Source organism: Mya arenaria, chromosome 13 (genome assembly GCF_026914265.1).
Source record: "Mya arenaria isolate MELC-2E11 chromosome 13, ASM2691426v1".
NCBI lineage: Eukaryota > Metazoa > Mollusca > Bivalvia > Myida > Myidae > Mya > Mya arenaria.
The window spans coordinates 38,394,257-38,415,746 of record NC_069134.1 but is presented as its reverse complement, the minus strand read 5'-3'; the positions used below and the strand labels follow the sequence as shown (position 1 = coordinate 38,415,746).

The 21,490-nt window shown below is 33.0% G+C and overlaps 1 protein-coding gene across 1 annotated transcript in view; it reads right to left on the bottom strand.

Annotated features, from left to right (window-relative positions):
- The window catches only part of LOC128214705 (uncharacterized), a 41,908-nt gene extending 20,628 nt beyond the window's left edge, over positions 1-21,280 (bottom strand). The window contains exons 1-25 of the mRNA XM_052921327.1: positions 21,203-21,280; positions 13,162-13,312; positions 12,665-12,828; positions 12,260-12,424; positions 11,904-12,078; positions 11,160-11,323; positions 10,041-10,194; positions 9,693-9,856; positions 9,388-9,540; positions 8,978-9,128; positions 8,114-8,271; positions 7,741-7,903; positions 7,488-7,648; positions 6,492-6,648; positions 5,435-5,595; positions 5,099-5,266; positions 4,732-4,888; positions 4,010-4,173; positions 3,617-3,778; positions 2,583-2,750; positions 2,292-2,465; positions 2,010-2,174; positions 1,317-1,484; positions 820-990; positions 172-345 (exon numbers count right to left, since the gene is read on the bottom strand). Coding sequence (XP_052777287.1) covers positions 172-345; positions 820-990; positions 1,317-1,484; positions 2,010-2,174; positions 2,292-2,465; positions 2,583-2,750; positions 3,617-3,778; positions 4,010-4,173; positions 4,732-4,888; positions 5,099-5,266; positions 5,435-5,595; positions 6,492-6,648; positions 7,488-7,648; positions 7,741-7,903; positions 8,114-8,271; positions 8,978-9,128; positions 9,388-9,540; positions 9,693-9,856; positions 10,041-10,194; positions 11,160-11,323; positions 11,904-12,078; positions 12,260-12,424; positions 12,665-12,828; positions 13,162-13,312; positions 21,203-21,263 — 3,973 coding nt within the window. The 5' untranslated portion in view covers positions 21,264-21,280. The remainder of the gene's footprint in view (positions 1-171; positions 346-819; positions 991-1,316; positions 1,485-2,009; positions 2,175-2,291; positions 2,466-2,582; positions 2,751-3,616; positions 3,779-4,009; positions 4,174-4,731; positions 4,889-5,098; positions 5,267-5,434; positions 5,596-6,491; positions 6,649-7,487; positions 7,649-7,740; positions 7,904-8,113; positions 8,272-8,977; positions 9,129-9,387; positions 9,541-9,692; positions 9,857-10,040; positions 10,195-11,159; positions 11,324-11,903; positions 12,079-12,259; positions 12,425-12,664; positions 12,829-13,161; positions 13,313-21,202) is intronic.
- Between the last annotated feature and the right edge of the window lie 210 nt (positions 21,281-21,490).

Below are 21,490 nucleotides of genomic sequence, written 5' to 3'. Positions count from 1 at the left end.
AAAATACCCAGACAAAGAAGTTTTAACTTACATCTAATATTCTTCCTATAATGCACCATTATACATTTTGTGTATGCCACGTGGCTAACAGACAAAGACGCATATGTGTCATTATAAATTAGTATGCATGTTCAGAACGAGATTAAAAGATATTATAATTTTAACAATTACACTTCTTCAAGCATGTTGGAGGATCACTACTCCATTTCCCCTCTGACATGCAGACCAGCACGGCATCGCCAAACAAAAAATAGCCGTCATCACATTTGAATTCAGCGGTTGAATTATAGGTTGTTAAATCCACCGTTACTCCTCCGGATCCAGGCTCTTTCAACGACCCACAGTCTAAACAGAATAATGGCGAATCTTTAATGTTATTGCATTTGTATACTTCTTCAAATTCGTAGAAGGTTAACCAAATGTTTGATTTTAAGTCGACCATGTGTAAACGTTTAAGTTGAAAAAAATGTTTAACATCATTTCCTTTAAACGTCTTATAGCACTCATCAATAATCGTATTTGTTTTATCACGTTTGCTAGATGGTAATCCAAATAGTAATGTTGTTTGGAAACAATTTGCCGTATCGGTCACAGCTGATTTAAATTTGCAATTTACTATTTCAATTCAATAAACAATACTTATGCAATTTTCAAGTAAAATTATTAACCTTACTATATTTGTTCAAACGCGCATTAATAAGAGGTACAGTTTTGCATACCTTATGAAAAAAACATTTATTTTAATAAATTTATTATGAGTATACTAATAATACGTAAAGAAATACTTCTATAACATTAAGACACTTATTTTCTTCTAACCTTTAATTTCACAGCTTGGAATGCTGCTCCATGCTGGACCATCTTCGCAGGTTACAGTTGCATCACCTTGGATAGAAAATCCTGTGTCGCAATCAACTTGTGCTACATCCCCAAAAAGTGTGCCATCAAAATACGTCACGTGACCGTTGCTTACCAGAAAGTCGCCGCAATCTTAAAAAGTTTGTGAAAGCTATATACCAGATTGAAATATGACGCCAACTGTTGTGCGTGTGTTTTTCTTTCCTCTAAATGTAATAATGTACATAGTTCTACATTTATTTAAGACATAGTTATGGGCCTGCTATAACCGTTTAAACGTGTTTAGCAACCTTTATTTGAATATTTTAGAAGATTTTGCGTTAGGCCAAAAGTTAAGGGTTTTGATCGCCTACTATAAAGGCGAATACGAAGACGTTGATAACCAGGACAATACCTCATTTGTATTAAAGCAGAAGAAGAACTAAATAATTGGTATATTGTTTAACATACTTTCATACCTTGTTTGAAACATACTAGATTTCCGTCCCAACCTTTGTCAGTACAAACGATCCTGGACGAACCATTAACAAAATATCCTGCATTGCATTTCACGATAGCATTACTTCCAATAGTCGTGCCCAGTGATGTATTTACCTTACCATTTGGAACTGATATCGTTCCGCAGTCTGAAATTCCAAAAGGTTAGTGGATAACTAAAATACGAGTATACGCACTGTGTATTTGAAACAGTGTTCGTAGTAGAGAACAAATAGTAACCATGACTTAATGAAAGCCCTAGGTGTGTATACAATATTTATTGCGAGTAATGCAAAATAAAAATCCAGTTCAATGGCATTGCTACTAAAAATAAAATATGTTTATAAGTACTGGAAATTTATCCAGGAAATTATCCGATTGATTTTGTTTGTAAACGAGAGCATTCCTTTAGGTGGAATAAGGGTAAATATATTTCGCAATGTATACACCCATCCAAACTCTTACGCACCACAAGGAGTTTTATTAATTTCGAAAAGAAGGGGCACAAACGGAGCAAGCAAATGATAAACAATGAAAGATCAGAAAAACAAAATTGAAATCAGCGGTTGATCTATGTACGCAATACGAGCAAGGTGTAATATTATGCTGAACATGCAGATTTGCGAGTAATAAATGAAAGTTTAGAACAGATTTAACGCTCTATCAAGTTATACCTGATGCATTGCATGTAGGATAATCGCTCCATGTGCCATCTTGTTGACAGGTAATTACAGGGTCTCCTTTCACATCTTCACTTGTACAAGTGATAAAAACAACCGCTCCGTATGTTGTACTACTATCATTTGCCATACCTCCACTCGGAACTGGGTTTCCACAATCTGCATTGGTATTGTTACGATTACATTATAGTTATTTACAAGAATAAAGTTTATAAAGTGTTAACAAGTAAACAAAATTAAATTGCAAGATTTTAGCGAATTCAACAAATATCCTACCGACTATTTCGCAAGTTGGAAAACTTTCCCAAGATGAATTGGCCAGGCATTGGATAGTAGTTGAACCTGTAGGACCATATCCCATTGAGCATGACGCAACTGCAAACGACCCAAATGTCGTTTTGTTCGTTGGTAAAATAAAGTCCACATTTGGATGTTTGGGATGTCCACAACCTACAAATGAAAAGCTCAGAAGCCTACGTAATGTAACAAAATACTGATTTACAATACAAACTGTTACGTTTTGAGATTATTGCAAAACTCCAATAAAATAAGCCACCGTTTCCCTACCAACTATTTGGCAAATCGTTGAGTCTGTCCATGTATCATTTTCTTGGCATGAGATTATTGCGCTGCCTTCCATGGTATATCCTTCGTCACAGTTGATTTCAACTATAGTTCCGTTTCCTGTAGTTGTTACATTACTTGAACCATACATTGGCGTAGGATCTCCGCAATCTGAGCAGAAGCGACACTGTTTAAACTATATCAAATAACACAAAATCATCACAAGACACACACACGCACACACAAAAACACAAACTCCACACCATCACGCATGAATAAAACAAGTGTACGTCCTATCATTTAAATTTGAAATGTTTTATTGACTATGATAACTTTAACTCGGTACTTTCAAGGTTAAGCAAAGAAGAAGAAGAATAAGAATAGGAGAAAAAGAAGAAGAAAAAGAAGAAGAAGAAGAAGAAAAAGAAGAAGAAGAAAATGTCATGTTTTTAACCCATTTTCTAAATATAACAATCTTTTTTACCCGTTAACTTTCACTTTCAACCAAATTTATATAATTTATTAACATTGTGTTGCATATCTTCGCTATTTTAAGCAAACACTACTGCATCACATGCATACAATATAATAAACAATTCAATCAATTAAACATCAATGCCTTTTGCTCCTTTCGGCAACAATTCATCCCCATCATCATTAAGGTATACTTACGCCTAACTCTACTGTCTCATTTGATAGTTTTATTCTAGATATTTTGGTTAATACATGCTCGTTATGACCTGAAATAACTTTCTTCTAAGTCCTAATATATAGAACTTGTACCATTTGTTATCCCTAACTTAATAATCGAACCATTTGAAAAATAAGTCAAATAAGAAATATACCTACTGCTTATTATTAAATACATGGCTTATCAAGTTAGTGCATGTGAATATCAGTATGGGTGTTTAAATAATAGTTAAATATTTAGTCGCATTCATTTGCACGATGTGGACACCGCCATCGATTATTATGGCGCATTCATTCGAGTATAATCTGGATAATAAACTACGTGTTAAAAATCAAATTTGCTTTACCAATCAACTGACAAAATGATTGTGACCAGCCGTTTTGCTCACAAACAATCGTTTCACTTCCATTCAATCGATAACCATTGTTGCAGCCAACATGGACTTTGGCACCAAGATGAGACTGAGTCGAATTAACAAATCCATTGGCTGGCGTTGGATTCCCACAGTCTGTTGAATGTTTAACAGAATTATTTTAAAGATATATAGTATCGAATAAATACGGAAAAAATAGTTTAGTATAAAACTATTTAAGTTAAATTGTATTAATTATGCGTAGAGCGTTAACATTATACTATTTTACAAAGTTGCTATGGCGATCACTGAGCTCAATCACTTTATGTTTTGCATCACATGTAAAATGTACGCAAGGTTTCTTTTTACATATAAAAATTAACAGACCTGTACAAACAACAGATATATCGTTGTTATGATTGCAGTTGTCTTCAGTGATATAAGAACAGTTGTTGATGTGCGTCGCGTTCGCATTACAAGCTAAATCGTCTATGAATATAGGTCCAAATCCTGGTCCAAAATGGGCCGATTTATAGAATGTTTTAGCCGGACTGAAAAAAGGATTGATTGTCTATAAAATTACTCAACTAATAAACTTAACACTAACCGGCTATAATTACAAATTACGAATAAAACATATGACCGTATGTAGCATATAATAGTCCCGCTTTACACAGGAATCATAAGCAAACAACATATACAAATGCAATGGTCATACCTCGTAATGCAATGGGAAACGGCTTCATGTTAAAGAATGAAGCAGCGCAAAATAGAGAACAATGAAAAAAACATGTAATCGAAAAAGTTGTTTTATACATGTGCAAATTAATAACTTTTCATAACAATGATATGTAATAATAATAAGAAATAATATATATGTGAGAATAACTGTTTACTTCTTGCATTATATACACACCAAATTAATAATATAGCAAATTCTTAATTGTTATAAAATTTCAATCCAACTTAGGAATTGATTTGATTTTGCTGATGCTAATTGGTCAGGGAATGGCGTTTAGTGTATGTCAGGTCTCCAATCAGCATCTTTGTTAAATGTTAAGCCACTTGGCGTGTCTCCATATTCTCATATCATTTACAACATAACATACGGGTAGCCAGTCATTTGGCAGATGGCGTTTGCTGCGTTAATGTCGAAGCCATCTCCACAAATCGTGCCCCAGGTGTTCATTGACTTCAATTCTACTCTCCCAGTTCCTGGGGCACTGCCGTTGACTAAACGGATATCGGTTACCTCCAGTGGAAATCCTTAAATGTCGAATTCAAAGAGGCTTTACAATGGAAAAACACAATATTATAGTTTTGTATTTATTGAGTTTTTTCTTGTTGTTTTTGTCATAACGGAAAGAACTAAGAACAACGTTTCAGCCCTAAAAATAGTTAAACACAATTGAAACGTAACGTAAAATTTATTTCGGTTCTGTATATTAGTTTCAATCCTAGAAATGATGTACTCACTATATTCCTGACACTCTCCGTTTGTGATCCACTTTTTGGTGAAGTTATCACAGGTCAGTTCCAGTACTCCTACATATTTTTTGTAGTAGGAGCAATCAGCATAAAGGATTGACCCCTTGTAGCTGAAATATCCGGCATCCCAGAAATATATGTCCGGTTTTCCGCAATCTACAAATTGGACCAGTTGTACGTGGGATAATGATAATGCGTTGTTCAGCTTAAGTAAATTTCCATCGGCAAATCAAATCAGATTGATTTCAATTACAATCGAAGGCAATGTCGACGGTGTGTTTATAGAGCAATTAAAGCATAGTTTGAAGAAAACGGATTACTTGCCATTGCAAACCACAGAAACATCTCGTGCATGACTACATGTGTTTGTGTAGAGATATGGACAATCGCTTAGGGATTGGCTAGACGAATTGCAATCAAGACGATCAATGTGCACCGGTCCGGTCCCCTGTCCGTGATATGCAGCAGTAAAGAACTGGGCTCCTCTAAAAAAGACACCATGTTCCTTAACATATAATAAAAGTTTATGAAGAATCACCTTAACTACCTTTAAATTAATAGTGCGCTTACTGTCATGCATTCTTTGTATCGAAGAAGATGAATTAATAAATATAGAGAAATAGAATATCTCATTATACTTAATTATGTTCGAACGCACATGTAAGTACTTCCATGTAAGATATATCTTCTTTGTGAATAGTCATGTACGCACGTTACTTGATGGCTGTGCCAATTTTATGTTGACCAAATGTAATAAAAGTTAAGTTCTATAATATTTTAGGAAAAACTAGATGTGCATTTCCTTCAGCTTTGAATAAAGCCCTTAAATAATATTCAAATTAATTGAAATGCTAAATGAACAGTACGTTTTTTTGCTGGTTGAAACTTATTATATTAAGTCTTTTTTAGCTTTTGCATTATTGTGTGGTATGTTTGTGGTGTTATGCACGTTTTGTGTTTCTTGTTTAATGTATATCGGACTTTATCCGTTTGCCTTTAAACATTGTTGTTGAAATGTTTAGCTTTTGGGCTTGTCCCTGAAGTTTCCATTGAATAATTATGCAATGACAACGACAATCTCAATGATATATTAACAGTAATTTACGTAGCTTTCTTTTCGACATGCAGGTGGATCCTAGTATTTTATAAATGCAAAAACAATTTGTGAGAGAAGTAATGCCTTCATTTTCAAAGTATCAATAATTGTAGAATAAAAGTTTTCCAGACTGTCACCTTTCAAATATCCTCTCCGTAAATTGCGACCATTTCAACTAACTTATATCCTTTATATATTTAAAAACAACCAAATACCTTGATTACATTTGCAGTTAAAGTAAACAACGCACAATTTATGAGTATGGGGTAAGAAACAAGGACCTACTTTTTTCCAAGCATCGTACAAAATGCTTCTGTGTCGTTGATATTAAAACTGTCATCACATATCGTCCCCCACTTTCCGTTTATAAGAATTTCTGCTCTTCCATCATCTGGGCCAGTACCATTCACCAAACGCACCTCAGATATATTCAGCGGTGGCCCTTGAAAGCAATTTGAATAATGTAATTACAACATACCACGGTAAAATCATAAGTAAAAGTATATACTTTGTACCGCACAAAATTGATGTTACGTTATGAAGCAATGTTGCATAAGCAACGCAGCAACATTTTGTATTATATAGGAAGACTAAAACTGGTATGTATGAAACATATTTACACTTGTTAAGGTAAATAAGGCTGTAATTGTTCAGGAGTAGCATTCTTAGTATTAAGTATATAAGAAAGAGAGGTTTCGCTTTCTTGTGCGCTTGTATGAATGTGGAAAATAATTGTAGTGTTTTGTTTTATTTATATCTCGCCCGTTCTCTCGACTTTTTCCCGGCCAAACTGGGAACAATTACGATAAAATTGCTGTTGCATTGAGCTCAGTCAAGTTTATTAAGATATTCGATTTTGAAGAAAAGATTTCCGATGCATCAAGCCATCGGCCGTAATGTTAATTATTGGTGCATAGCGACCCCATTTAATTTGAATATCATTTAAATGGATATTGCTCATTGATTCCTTACATGTAAAGTTTCGATTTTTTGTTCTTTATTTCATAGACAGATGAAATCGGAAAATGAATCAAGTGAAATGACCATTATTATCAAAACAGTATGTTTGCAATATATTTTACCAGTATAATATTTACATATTATTCCGTTACACATTAAACCCTCATATGATACCAAAATTATATGGGGATCACCAGGCACCAAAATTGCATAATATTTTACATCGCAAACCTTTATACGTCAAATAGTGCTTTGCAAAAAGTAACTGATACTTACATGTATCACGCGTTAGAATCATTTTAAATCATTAGAGAGCCTTACCATAACATGCAATGGAGACATCGCGCTGATGGGAGCATACATTGTATGAACGGTAACGACACTCGTTTAAAGAAGCAGTAGAGGGGTAACACATTATTTCATCAATATACACGGGCCCAGACCCTTGACCGTATCGGGAATTGCTGTAAAACTCTGCACCTCTAAAAAATAAACAGTTTTTTTTTTTATAAAATACATTGCATTTTAAATGACAGATCAACAGTGATAAAAAAACATAATTCAAATTACTTACTTTAAGCCAAGCATTTTGCAAAACAAATGATAACTATCTTTGTAACTGCTAAAAGATCTGTCACACATTGTTCCCCATGTTCCGTTCACTTTAATTTCTGCTCTTCCAATATACTGACTCGGTCCGTCGATAATTCTTGCCTCCGAAATATTTAATGGCAGGCCTGAAAAATTTATATCTTACTCAATGAAATTCTACGCATTGAATATATATATTGACATTTTTATGTCAACAGTAATCTATAATAATAATAATAATAATAATAATAATAATAATAATAATAATAATAATAATAATAATAATAATAATAATAATAAGTATTGATACTTCAAGTATTCTAACAAAATGCTTCAACTGCATTTAAGATGCTCACCGTAGCACAAAACAGAAGCATCAGTTGAATGAGTACAGTTATTCTTAACAGCATAACTGCAGTTTCGTATATCTTTCTCAGATCCGGTACACCCCATATTTGTCATATAGATGGGACCTTGTCCTCTTCCATAGGTTGCTTTACCATAACTTGAACGGCTGGTAAAAATATATATTAATATGACGCAAAAACTGGATTTTGCAACAGTTTGTAGTAAAGAAACATAATGTCTGTATCACACATAATCATTATCCGATAAGATATGAGCATATATGGACACTTTTCTTTGTAAGTGATCCATATTATTTCCGTAAAAATAGGAAAGCTTTCTTGAGCATGAAAATATTTTAATCAAATAAACCAAAACTAAACCGATTATTTAGTTCGACAGTAACCTTACTTTTGGATTGACTGCGCACATATTATTGAAAGAAAAATGAGAAAGCATTGTTTCTTTTGGTTTTACGTGTGTTTAGTATGTCTGAAATAGACTGACGAAAGTGTTACTTCCTAAGAATTTTAAAAACCACTTTAGATTACACTAAATTATTAAGAGTAGAATCTGACTGATTTATTTGTGCTGTACAATGCATAGATAATTCGAAAGAGTGGTATCGATAAAGCATGTCTAAGAATAAGTATAAGAACTTTTCAGTTCGGCCACAAGGTGCGCTTTGAGAAAACATGGTCGTGTCTGCTTAGCTTTTTTCATGAGTTATTATCATGCCCTTGGGGAAAAACTTCTTTGTCTTTAAGAAACTGAATTGAAAAAAAATGTGAGAATAGATAATCGCAAAACATAGTCAGGAAAATATAGACATTCCATTAATAGATGCATAGACTAATTCTTTAAAAAGTACATACCTGACTCCGAACATCTTGCAAATAACACCAGCGTCTCTGTAGTCATATTCATTGCCGCATATTGTCCCCCAGGTGTTGTTGACCTTTACCTCTACCCTTCCATGGTAAGGTCCATGTGACAGTCGGACGTCCTGGATAGCCAGCGGGTAGCCTTAATAATAATTTAGGTTAGAGAGTATTATTGGAATAAACCGTATTATAAAATAGTGTTGTTTCATTTAGAACAAATCGGAATAATTGAAGATGAATCAAAACATTTATTTTAAGTCCAATATTTTGAAACTGATTTTCAGAGGACAATATAACGATATATCATACGCGTAAAATAATTATACGTGTATATATTTTATGTGTACTGCAAGTCAAAATTTCCAACAAAAATGAACGCTTAAGAAAGATTTTGTATTAACCAGCTGCGATACATGTTGCATTTCCACTCCAACCGCCATCGACGCAATGCAGTATAATAGTCGGAGGGTCATATCCTTCATTACATGTCACCGTCAACGTTTTGTTGTGATAATTTGTTATCTTTCCGTGAACAACGTTCGCCTCTCCACAGTCTGAACGATTGATTAAATTGAAACGAACATATTAAAAATAATTACAAATAATATTTATCAAAAACAGATATACGACTCGTAAACGAGTAAATTGTAATTTGTTTATACCTCGTGCAACATAATAAGAATACGTATAACTCTGTCATAAATACCAGAGCAAATAAGTGACAATATGTCTCCCTTTGTATAATATCCTCGATACGGCGATGTGTGGCTGCACTGGGTGAGGGTGGTATAGTATGAGGAACACGACAAATAATCAACTAAAATCGGTGCTGACCCTGGATCGTACCAAGATGTTAAAAAGTGTGTGAAACTAAAACAAACAATAATTGATATGAAATCAGGATGATTGTTGGATTAATTCATTGATTGATATTTATTTATATTTATTTAAAAAAAGAAAGAAAAAAAGTGTTAAACTTTTTTAATTAAAATATTGGTTATAATACGTCAGCTGAAACGACATTGAATTTTCGCATTCAAAAGAACTTCTTTACCTCATGTTTAGCATCTTGCATATAAAATTCGCCGTATTTGTAGCTATACCGTTAGGGCACACAGTTCCCCAAGTATTATTGGCCTTTATTTCCACACGACCAGCATCACTGTCGTTTCCAATAAGACGAATGTCCGTGAAATTCAAAGGGGCAACTGCAACATTATACATAAGATGTATAGTCAAGTGATATTTGTTTTTAAAGAGATAACATCAACTTCTCAAGTTTTAAGTTATATATAAATAAATTATACATACAGTCGCAAATAAATATGTTCTTATACAACGTGTGAAAATGAATAAGGTCATTCAGACACTTATGATTACACTATATGGCCCTATATAAAATGAACGATGATGTTCGATCGGTAAAGAGTGGCAGCATTATTTATGCAATCCGAGTAAATACCCTAGAACATATGAAAATCGCAGGGAAACTAGAAAAAAACTGGCTTCTAAATGAGATTGAACGTTAACCGCAATTTCCTCTATTATCATACCTCACTTTTGTCTACAATGGTAAAATCCCATTACCCAAAAAAGAGATATTTTGACTGTCAGAAACATTTGCAGCATTTTTGACACGTGACCAAGCGAAAATTCACTGTAAGGTCATGTGACCGCAGTGACATTTTGAATGTCATATAAGGGCAAATAACTGTTTCAATATATAAGCTAAATCATGACGTGACTGCCTCCCTTATACACATACAGTTGTGACGTCACTATTTAATGTGTACACGAAAACTTCAGACGACAGGAAATTAACGGTGGAATGTTGTTCTAGATATAGTTATTTTATTAAGTTGTATTTTGTTAACCTTGTTAAACTTGTTTTATTAAATGAATTAACAACTTGTTAAAACTTTTTATGTACTTAATTGTGTTCGGTAAAATAAAATATCATATGGCAGCATGTGTGACATTGATATTGTCAACCCTCGGGTGACATTCTGCTCTCGGGTTGATAATATCCATGTCACATATTTAAGAGGGGAAACTGAATTTTCGGACAGTTATGAGATGTAAGATAATACAATATATTTTTTTGTTAAGACAAACACATCTATATTATTAACTTCTTTATCGGCCCATTCACTACTATTATACATATACTTACGATTACATGCAACACTCGCATCATAATAATGGGAACATGTTGTATTCAAAACGTAATTGCAGTCGAGGATACTCTCTTCGTTTCCGTTACAGCGCAGCTGGTCAATATAAACTGTGCCATTACCTTGTCCATACCGAGAGTAGTAATCGTAAGATGTGATTGACCTAAACATACAACAATTAGTTAATTAGTCGATATAATAAAGTTAAAACTTATAAATAGATTTACATTTTCTGGATTCCATTTTTTTAGTTGAATGTATGTGTTGTGTTTAAAATATATAATACGTCAATCTTTAGTGTTCGTTTTGCGTGTGCTTTATTAACAAACCATGTGCATTTCAAAAAATATACAAAAGCTTCGTATTGCCAGTTCCTGTGTTATAACATTTATCTACCAATGACTATGTTTTCATATATATCTTAAATACAAGACGCCAAGAAAATAGTCGATCAGGATGTTACATATTTAATTATGTTGGTACTCAACTTATTGGTTGAGAATACTTCAGTGCTACAAACAATGTCCAAATGACGGAGGAAATTGACAATAAAAGCATTAATTTCAAAACCTTTCGCGTGTATCATTAATAGTCGGCAACTAGAATAAAAATAAGTTTCGGCAATCAAACGCAAGTTATATGGTGTTCTGTGCCAACATATAGTAACAAAATGAATAAAGCCAAACACAATCATATCTTAGATCAGGTAAATAAATCAGGCGAAAGGGTAAACTCCTTAATACCTTTTTCCAAACATACTGTAGCAGATCACTTCAGCCTCCTCAGTTGAGAAATAATATGTTGTTTGAGAAGACAGAGAAGATAGACCACATATTGTTCCCCAGGATCCGTTCACTTGTAATTCTACTCTACCATCGTAAAGACCGATCCCATTAGCAAGTCGCATACTCTGGATCTCTGAAAATAAGAAATTTGTCCAGTAAATTGACTAACTGTCTGTATCTCTACATAAAACAATACAGGAAGATCTGTGTTCAACAACATTAGTTTTGTTTTGAATTGGCGTGTAAATCTGGTTCACTTGAATATACTTAAATATCTACACCAAATTATTTGTACATATGGAATGCGTACTTACTAAGCGATGAGCGGCAAAAGATTGGGTTGTTTGTCCATGTTCTCACTTCACATACGCTGGAATAGGTATCTGCGTTGAATCCATCCTTGCATGAAATGGTCAAGGATGTTCCGGTTGATGAAATGGAATCCGGTCGGCCGTTTGTCACATTGATGGCCCCACATTCTAGCGAAATATAGGACGATACGTTTATACATTCATAATTATTACTATATTCATTTTATAATTGATAGCTAAGTTTATTTTTACCAGGTTTTCGTTTTTTAATAATTGATAGTTGTCTAATACTGCTAGTTGGTCAAACACGAATATGTAAATTGGATAAGCACGAACGTATATAAATAGTATTTCATTTACATGATCATATCGCTACAAGGTTCAGAATGAATTGTTTTCCAAGTTTACCTGAGCAAATGACGGACACATCGTCGGAATGCGTACAAGCGCTGACGTCGATGCCGTACGCACATTGGTTAATATTAGTCTCGTGACCGTTACACGCCAGGTTCCGTAAGTATATAGGTCCAGAGCCTTGACCACGACGGGAGTGATGCAAAAACCCGGTGGCCCTGTGAAATAGATATTACAATAAACGGAATCGTTGTATCGACCTAGTTGTGAAAGTACTTAATCTCATTTATGAAATGGTTTCTTTTGTAAATTATGACTTTGTTTGGGAAATATATATTTTTTTTAAAAAACGTGTTTTGAAACATCGTTCCCCTAAACACTGACTTCGTAAAATAGATATTACTACCTGTGGTTGTTCCTCTAGATTTCATTGTATTATCTAAAGAATAATTTAAAAGCTTTGGTCCATGATCTGTATATTTCATTTAATAACTGAATCATATAACTTGTATACCTGTTTATAAAGCAATATGAATTGTTGTAACTCTTACGTCATATTCAACATCCTACAGACGACCTTGGCATCATTTATATCGAAGCCGTCGTCACAGATCGTTCCCCATATACCGGCAATGCTGACCTCTACTCGTCCTTCGTAGCGTCCACTACCTTCTTCCAATCGTACATTGCTGATGGCCATCCCTATTGTGGAAGAATGCTAGTTAAAAATGATTATCCCTTAAAACTAAATTTGAAAAAATTACTTTTAAAACATTTTCTGAACAAACAACAGCATATGTCTTATGATGCAGGCAACCCTAGATAAATTGATAAATTGCGGAAATGGTGCATCGGGTAGAGAATAGTTAAAAAATAAAAGCAACTACTATAGTTTTGTGAAGCAAATTGCACAACAGACGACTGTCAATCGTTCAGCTTCGAGTTTACAAGCTTTATTAATACTCGTAGCTAACATGGCCGTAAGAATGTCCAACAATATGTCAAACAAAAGACACAAATAAACTCAAAAACGACTACAGTGTACATGCAACAAAATGACAGCAAATCAAACACTGTACATCGAGGTTTTGTCTTCTTATTGATTCAGTGGACAACATAACATTTTTTTTCCAACGACAAGGCAGTAAACTTCGCATTTTCAAATACATGTATTTCAGTAACTTAGCAGTCATTTGTAATGAGGTGAAACGGTAAATATAACTGACTATTGAAGGTTGTAAGATTGTCTTTCCAAAAATTAGTTTGATGAGATACAGTCGTACAGCCATTTATGTTGTGTAAGTAAATACTCTGTATATCTCCAACCTTCTTCTCATGAAATCAATAATGAATGACTGCTGATTTACTTAAATATGTATATGAAAACGTGTAAAATACTGACTTCACTTTGGACAAAATATTATGTTGACCACTAAAATAAGACTGTACTTATACATCAAATAAATATTTTAAACAATGAAAAGGCAATAAACTTTAAATTTGCTAGTACATTCATTTCAGTTAATCAGCAGTCAGTCGTTACTGATTGGTAAGTCGGGTATATATAAACAGTGTTTACGCAATAATCTGTAGACGACAAAAATATAAAGATTGTTAGAATGTACTTACTCAAAATGAATGAACCTACTTAATGTCAATAAGAACCTTTTTGCAACCATTCCTAAAAATATTGTTTACTGAAAATTGAATTGAACTTAAATGAGATTGAGAAGGAAAACATACAGCATTATAATTGTATCAAACAGATCTAGCTTTGTCAACATATTCCTAAATCAGATGTACACATAAACATCCCTAATGTTCCAAATAGGTGAACACCAACTCAATTGTCAAGCCCAACTAGTGTTAAAATTATTTTCGTCGTTGTTTGCTTTATACATTGACGCTTTTATCAAATATATGTAATATATCGAAGGAATTAAGCAAATACCTCTTTATGAAATATACCTTTGTGTTTTCGTTCATGGGCTTTAATAATATGCTATACAATTGTTGTATCCTTATTCCGAACAATAAATCAAATAGTTTTAATCAAAAGGGTGAAAAGCTACTTAAAGAGTATTGCGGAATGGAGTGTTTTGTTTTACTTGTGTTTGTCACTTGAACACGTCGTATATTCTCTTTAGATGTTTCATTAAATTTTATTAGATGTCATAAATTGCTGAGATTGTCCGTGTGCGATTTAAAAAAAGATGACAACCGTATGTACTCGTCACGTCCTACGCAAATTTACTGGAATAATCTAAAGACCATTGGGGATATTATGATAGGACGCTTTTCAGATGACCTGTATCACGTCGAGTTCGGTGTGTAAACACCGAAAAAGACGTGATGCAGGTCATTAGAAAAGCGGTTTATCATAATATTCCATTTATTATATACCTGTCTTTCTAATTATTCCTTTTTATTTTTCGGTTTCAATTTGATTTAAATTTACCTCCATCTGCCAAATGTCAAAATATGAAATGGCTTGCGCGTATGAATCAGATACGTACTTTTGTATATTGAGGTCAAGGGAGGCTACTACAGCGAAACGAAGTCAGAAGTTACAGAATCCACTTAATTGAGCAAAATAAGAAGAACACTGTTTATACAAATTAGCAAAATTTAAAAAATGCTAATACGAAAACAATTATTAAATGTCACAGTACATAAAACACACAAAAACGGTACACATATTACGGGTATACACTAATCGTCATTACCTGTATCCGTAACGCGGCCATTTTTAACGAAGTGAGTATTCGTGGGATTTTTTGACGATCATTATATGCAAAATTGAGGTAAGTTTGTGAGTCAATCCCTATTTCTATCGATGGCGCGAATTCGCCTTCCTCTTTGTATTGGCGAGCTGCTCATGTTTATGATAATTCTAATTTATGAACTTCGAAATGGCCAACATCTAGTTGTTTAGATAGATCGGAAGTGTTTCTGCTTTGAGCCTATCATTCTTTGAAGAACCATGTTAAATATTTATATGCTTCTGAAGGGTTAGTAAAGTTAGATTATTTATTGTTTTATGTGTTTGATATAAAAGTTGACAGGTTTACCAGTTTTCTTTGTCACGCTATTTTAGCAACGCGAACGTAGTTCTGAGACTACACACGGTACTCGCATGATACGGAATCAGAAATCGACAGTATGGTGATACGGATTTTTCAATACGGCGTGCTGTATTTTTACTGTTGGATAAGGGAATTGATAGGCATATAATAAATGCTAATATCACCAGAGATCTGTTACATATATAAGATTGTGTAATTCGGCCTCGGAAATGTTAACATTTCTAAGATTTGTCATGTTTACCGATTCAAACAGGTGACTTTGAAATGTTAAACTTATTAAATTTATAGGTACCAACGTTTTAATAGTTAACTGGAAGGACGAGTAAAACATAATATAACAAACACAATGTCATATATATTTAAATATCTTTAAGCTGATATGCATCTGCTTTGCTCCTACCTTTTCTGTCCACACTGTTTTCCTAACAATAACAAACATGTTTTACTGAAATCATCGGTAAATTCCCACCAAATAGTCCTTATGAAATGCTCAGCTACTATTCTTGATCTCGTAGTTTACATTATATAATTTATTCTTGTTCATCTTCATCCAAATGCCAGCACGTCAAAGGTTAATGTTTTTTTTTGAAATACCGACATGAAACAAATAGATAAACTTTGATTAAGAAGAACAATGGAAACTACAGAGACGGGCCTAAAAGCGTAGCGAAAAATAACCAAGATCCCATTTACTTGGACACAAATCGAGATAAGATAAACACTAAATATGAGACACTAAACTACAAGACAACAAACATTAAACAAATATCAAAATACCACCATTGGTAAATTCTAGCTACTAGTGCTAAACATCTCAGTCATTGAACGGGAAGACATACTAGTACTTTAGTTGTAATATTTATAAACGCTTTGAACAACGATTTCTTTTGCGTGCATATACCTTTCTGTTTGCTTCTATTTAACTGCAAATAAATGACCATAATTTTTGAAATTGTGAGTAAGTAACCTAAGTCAATGTAAATATAGGAGATTTATGATTATTTTTCAAAAAGTGATAGAGTTGGTAGACTTGTAAATGTTGGGTTTTTGTATGTGTTTTTTTATCTCGACAGACGCACATTACTCGCCAAATGTTTACTTTGCTTAATGGTGGTAATACACTAAAGATAAAGTTATGAAATATCTGGTCTAATATTGTGTGGAACCCCACTGTCTGCGTGATGAATACCAACACGAATAACGATTGCATCGAGTGTTAAATTAATGTATTTTTTTATTTTTTGGTCATTTCAGCAAAACAGCCTCATTATATTCCATAACCTAGACTAGCAAGTCCTGATTAAAACGCTACAGCGTTGCTGTGGCTCGTATCTGCATGCATTAAAATGAGGGTATTGTTCTCTCGCCGTACGTTTCCTTTCACTAGTTTAATCAGTTGAAAAAGGTTGGCAAAGACTATCGCTTCTTTTGAAATTATTATCTTTCTTTTCGCTCAAGACTTCAAATAATTGCCATTAAATTGCATGATCCTTGTCCCGGAACAAAAAATCAAATGGTTTTTTTTTTATTAAATTTAAAAAAAACTACTTGAAATAACAATTTGCACCACAGACCCTTTTAATTTTATTATTTGTCACTTAACATCTCTATACAAATATAATCTTCCGTTTCATTTATTTAACACGGGTATCATAAATAGCCGGCCACACTCTGTGCGGTCTGTCAATATTAAATTTGCTTACGCCATCAATATGGAATGAATGTCAATATCATAGCCATTAAACGTTTGTTACGTGGATGAGATAATGAATGTCGACCTTGTTAACTAGCATGGAAATGCTGGGATGTCTTAAAGATGTCGTGTATATCGAAATCCATGAACTTTTGATTGATAATACGCAGACTAATATGTATAATACTTGCTATAATACATTCATAATTGTGTTCAATGTCTGACATGCACCTATATAACATGTCTTGAAGTTAACGTGAAGGTCTCTTTTAATAAAACTTTCACCCAAGCCATGTTTACAGCACAAACTAATTTGTTTTGGAACACGGTCAATGACCTTTTTTCATAAATTAAAAAAAAATGTGTATACATCATTAAAAAGTCGTAGTGTTTTCGAAACAAACGCTTGTCTTGTAACGTCAAACAAAAACATTAGGTGCCAGTGTCAGGAAAGCATTCTAAGTCTTACTATTCTAGTAAAAAGCGTTGTAGACACTTTTCCCCTGTGTCTCAGTTATCGAAACGTATAAATATTTACATCTTAACTTCTTCGATAGCAGGTTTTTATTGCGACGTTTTCCATGAGATTCTAGACCAAAAAAAGCACATGTTCCATCATTGTTAAATTCAACATTTAATTCGATTGCCAAATATCTATATATATATATATTAATGATGTCAATGTTCGTACGTTTTCCTCGGCCTTGACAAGTTTATCAAATGTATCAAAGGGTCTTAACTAACTCAAACACGAAGACTTTCAAAGTTTCTTCTAAACAAAATTTTGTAGGAATCTTGTGACCCCATTGACGAGGCCAGTTTTGACCCAAGGAGCACGATTTGAACAAACTTGGTAGAGGTCCACTAGACAATGTTACACACCAAGTATTGAAGGTCAATGCCTCGTGGTTTTTGTCATATAATTTAAAAGTTCTGCATAGAGTTCATTTCTTTGAACAATTTTCAAAGGGCACCACACAATAAACATTCCAGTGAAGTTTCATTTATCCTGACCAGGCGGTTTAGGAGATGATGGTATTTGAAGCAATTATTGACGGACGTTGGGCGATGGAAAAAGCTCACCATGAGCACTACGTGCTCAAGTGAGGTTATAGGTGCACTCTCAAAGATTGAACTTTTAACAACTGTTTTTTATCTTTTGTCTTGAAACGATCCATTTTTTGCGAAAATACATGGAAGCAAGTGATATAAGTATGCTGACAAAAATCAGATCATAGATTTTCATATCATGATTTTCATTTCAAAGACGGTAAATGTGTGAGAGTGCAGCTTTAAAAAATGACTTTGAAATGGTTATCATAAAAATTTTATGCTGACAAAAAATAAGATCGCAGATTTTTATATTTACGTTCAATAATTGATGTTTTATGCAATTTTCTTAAACCGTTATTAACGAGTGAAAAAAAAAGACAAAATCAAGCCTTAAATATTCATGGGGAACAGATTTGAAGGTGGTTTAGAGATGCCAGATTTTGAATATTATTCTAAAACAATGACATTAAAATGGGTGAATTGATCTGACTAATACGGTTGATGCAAATTAGAAAATATTATACTATCAGTAATATAAAACCAATTTTGAAAGGATTTTCTTATAATTCATATGAATTTAGATTCCATTAAATATATACCTATTAAAACAAACAAAATCTCTTTGCTCTATAAGCATTTGTTATTAATATGGATTCAGTTTAATCAACTTCCAGTTAATCGAACGAAAACACCCAAAAGTTACTTTAATATTAGAAAAGAAATAATATGGGGAAGTAAACTCATTAAAATAAAAAAAATAAAAGTCTTCTATTTAAGAACTGGATTGATTTCAACATACTTAACATTAACGATATTCTATCGAATTCAGGCAACTAAGACGCTAATTTTATTCTTAATAAGCTCAAGAATAAACAAAATTGGATTGCAGAAGTAAATATTTTAAAACAAGCAATTCCTAACAGTTGTAAAGAAACTCTTACATCGGATATATCTACAAAAACAAACGTCAATCCAAAACTACAAATAAGTATCCAAAATAAACCTTTTAATTATATGCCGAATAAGCAAATATATCAAATCTATATAAAGCAGTTTTATAAAAAGCCTTACATTCATGGTTATTGGGATCGACGGTTACAAGAGCATATTTGCTGGAACTCTTGGTACTATATTTTTCATAAGTCCATTGTGGATATTAAATTCAAACAACTAAAAAAAAGTTATTGCATAATCTTGTAGAAACGAATTTAAATTTATTTACACGGAAGTTGAAGGATTGCCTTTTATGTATCTATCGTAATGAAGTAGAAGACTACTACAGAACACTTCTTTATTAAATGTCCATTTTTGACAACTTTCTGGAATGCAATACATGAGATTTTTAAAATATGCGAAATGCAGAAAGAAATAAAGAATTTCAGATATACAGTAAAATGTTACAAAATTGACCAAAAATAGTATAATATTGTGAACATTGTTTTAAGTCAGATTGCCTATTGCAATTATAAGACCTACTTTATTTGTGAAAGGAGATCCAAACCGATAAATAGTATGTACCATCAATATAATGATTTGAAAGTTCTTTAAACTCACTTGAACAAAAAAGGCATTTCTAAACGTTTTTTGAACGCTTTTGTTAATATAATTACAATAGAATGTTAAGGCATTTTCAAAAGATTTACTATTTACCTCATTTGTTAAATGATATTGCTCCACTTCTACAAATATACTCATATATATATTCAATGTAATGTTTGTTTCATAAAAGATATAAACGGGTTGTCATGAACTGGCAAATCCAAAAAGAAAAAGAGGTATGCAAATAATGACTAAATAAACCGGTTAGTAAATTTTCTCATTTAAACAACACTTATCTATATTGGAAAGTATACACGTACAGTTACGTTATATGCAATATATATATATATAATTTTATGATTGATGGTAAATTACGCAAGTGAGAAATGGAAAAAAGATGAAATGCAGTTAAATTAATCAATCAAAATAAAAACTGAAAAAGTTCATATTTTTGTTACACCAAAAACATATATAGGAAAAAAACAATTGATGTACACTTTGTGTTACATAAAGCGATTACATTAATAAATCTCAATGACTGATAAAACGAACGATATGGTTCCTGAATTAAAAGGAAACTTAAGTTGATATTAAATAGGATGAAATAAGATAAAAATGAATAGGTCGAACTAAAATTTAAGAATTAAATGTTTAATTATGTAACCTGCTTGAAGATAAAATATAAAAAAAAAACGAAAACAGAAACACGAGCGATGTGGACTGAATTCCAAAGCACGTCTGTTGAACAAGTGAGTTTAATCCAACAACTAGTTCAGCCAAAGTTAAAAATTCACCATCGTGTGATATCCTAACAAATATAGTGCGATCGTGTTTGCTTGTTTTGTATAATATTAGAACACTAATCTTTTCCTCAAAATTGAAGGTTGAAAAAATTGGAAACAAGAAGGAATATTTAGAATGTTCTTGAAAACTACCAGACGCATTGTTGGGTTTTGAAAAATTGCCAAACAGAAAAAAACCTAAACCTCAAACGCAACTGGACGCCAATACTAAGCCGATAAAAGGTCTAATATTTTAGCAAGATTCACATATTCATTTTGTCAGAGTGAACGTCCTTACCATGTTTCACGTTTATATTCTGAACCTATCAAAATATGACCAGTATCAATGTCTGTGCACTAGACACAGGGCGAAGGCGATGACGACAACTCCAAGACAATTATAATAACTCGATATGTATCTAAGGAAAGTTGTACTCACCATTAACCGCCACCAGGATTGAAAGTAAGGGCAACACACACACAACGAATAACCAACGCATTTTCAATATCCTTTCGACATGGTATCATTCAATTACACTGATTTCTTTATAACTACGATAACTTTATATTTCAATCGAAGCTATTAAACTGAACGTGGAAGGAGAAACGTAAGCCTTATGTAATCACCTGGAGCTTATCTTTAAGAGAACATCAATTAATCAAGAACTACACCTGTGTGTAAAAATCGGTCAAAGTAATTTGGACTGTTTAAACTCAAATATAATAC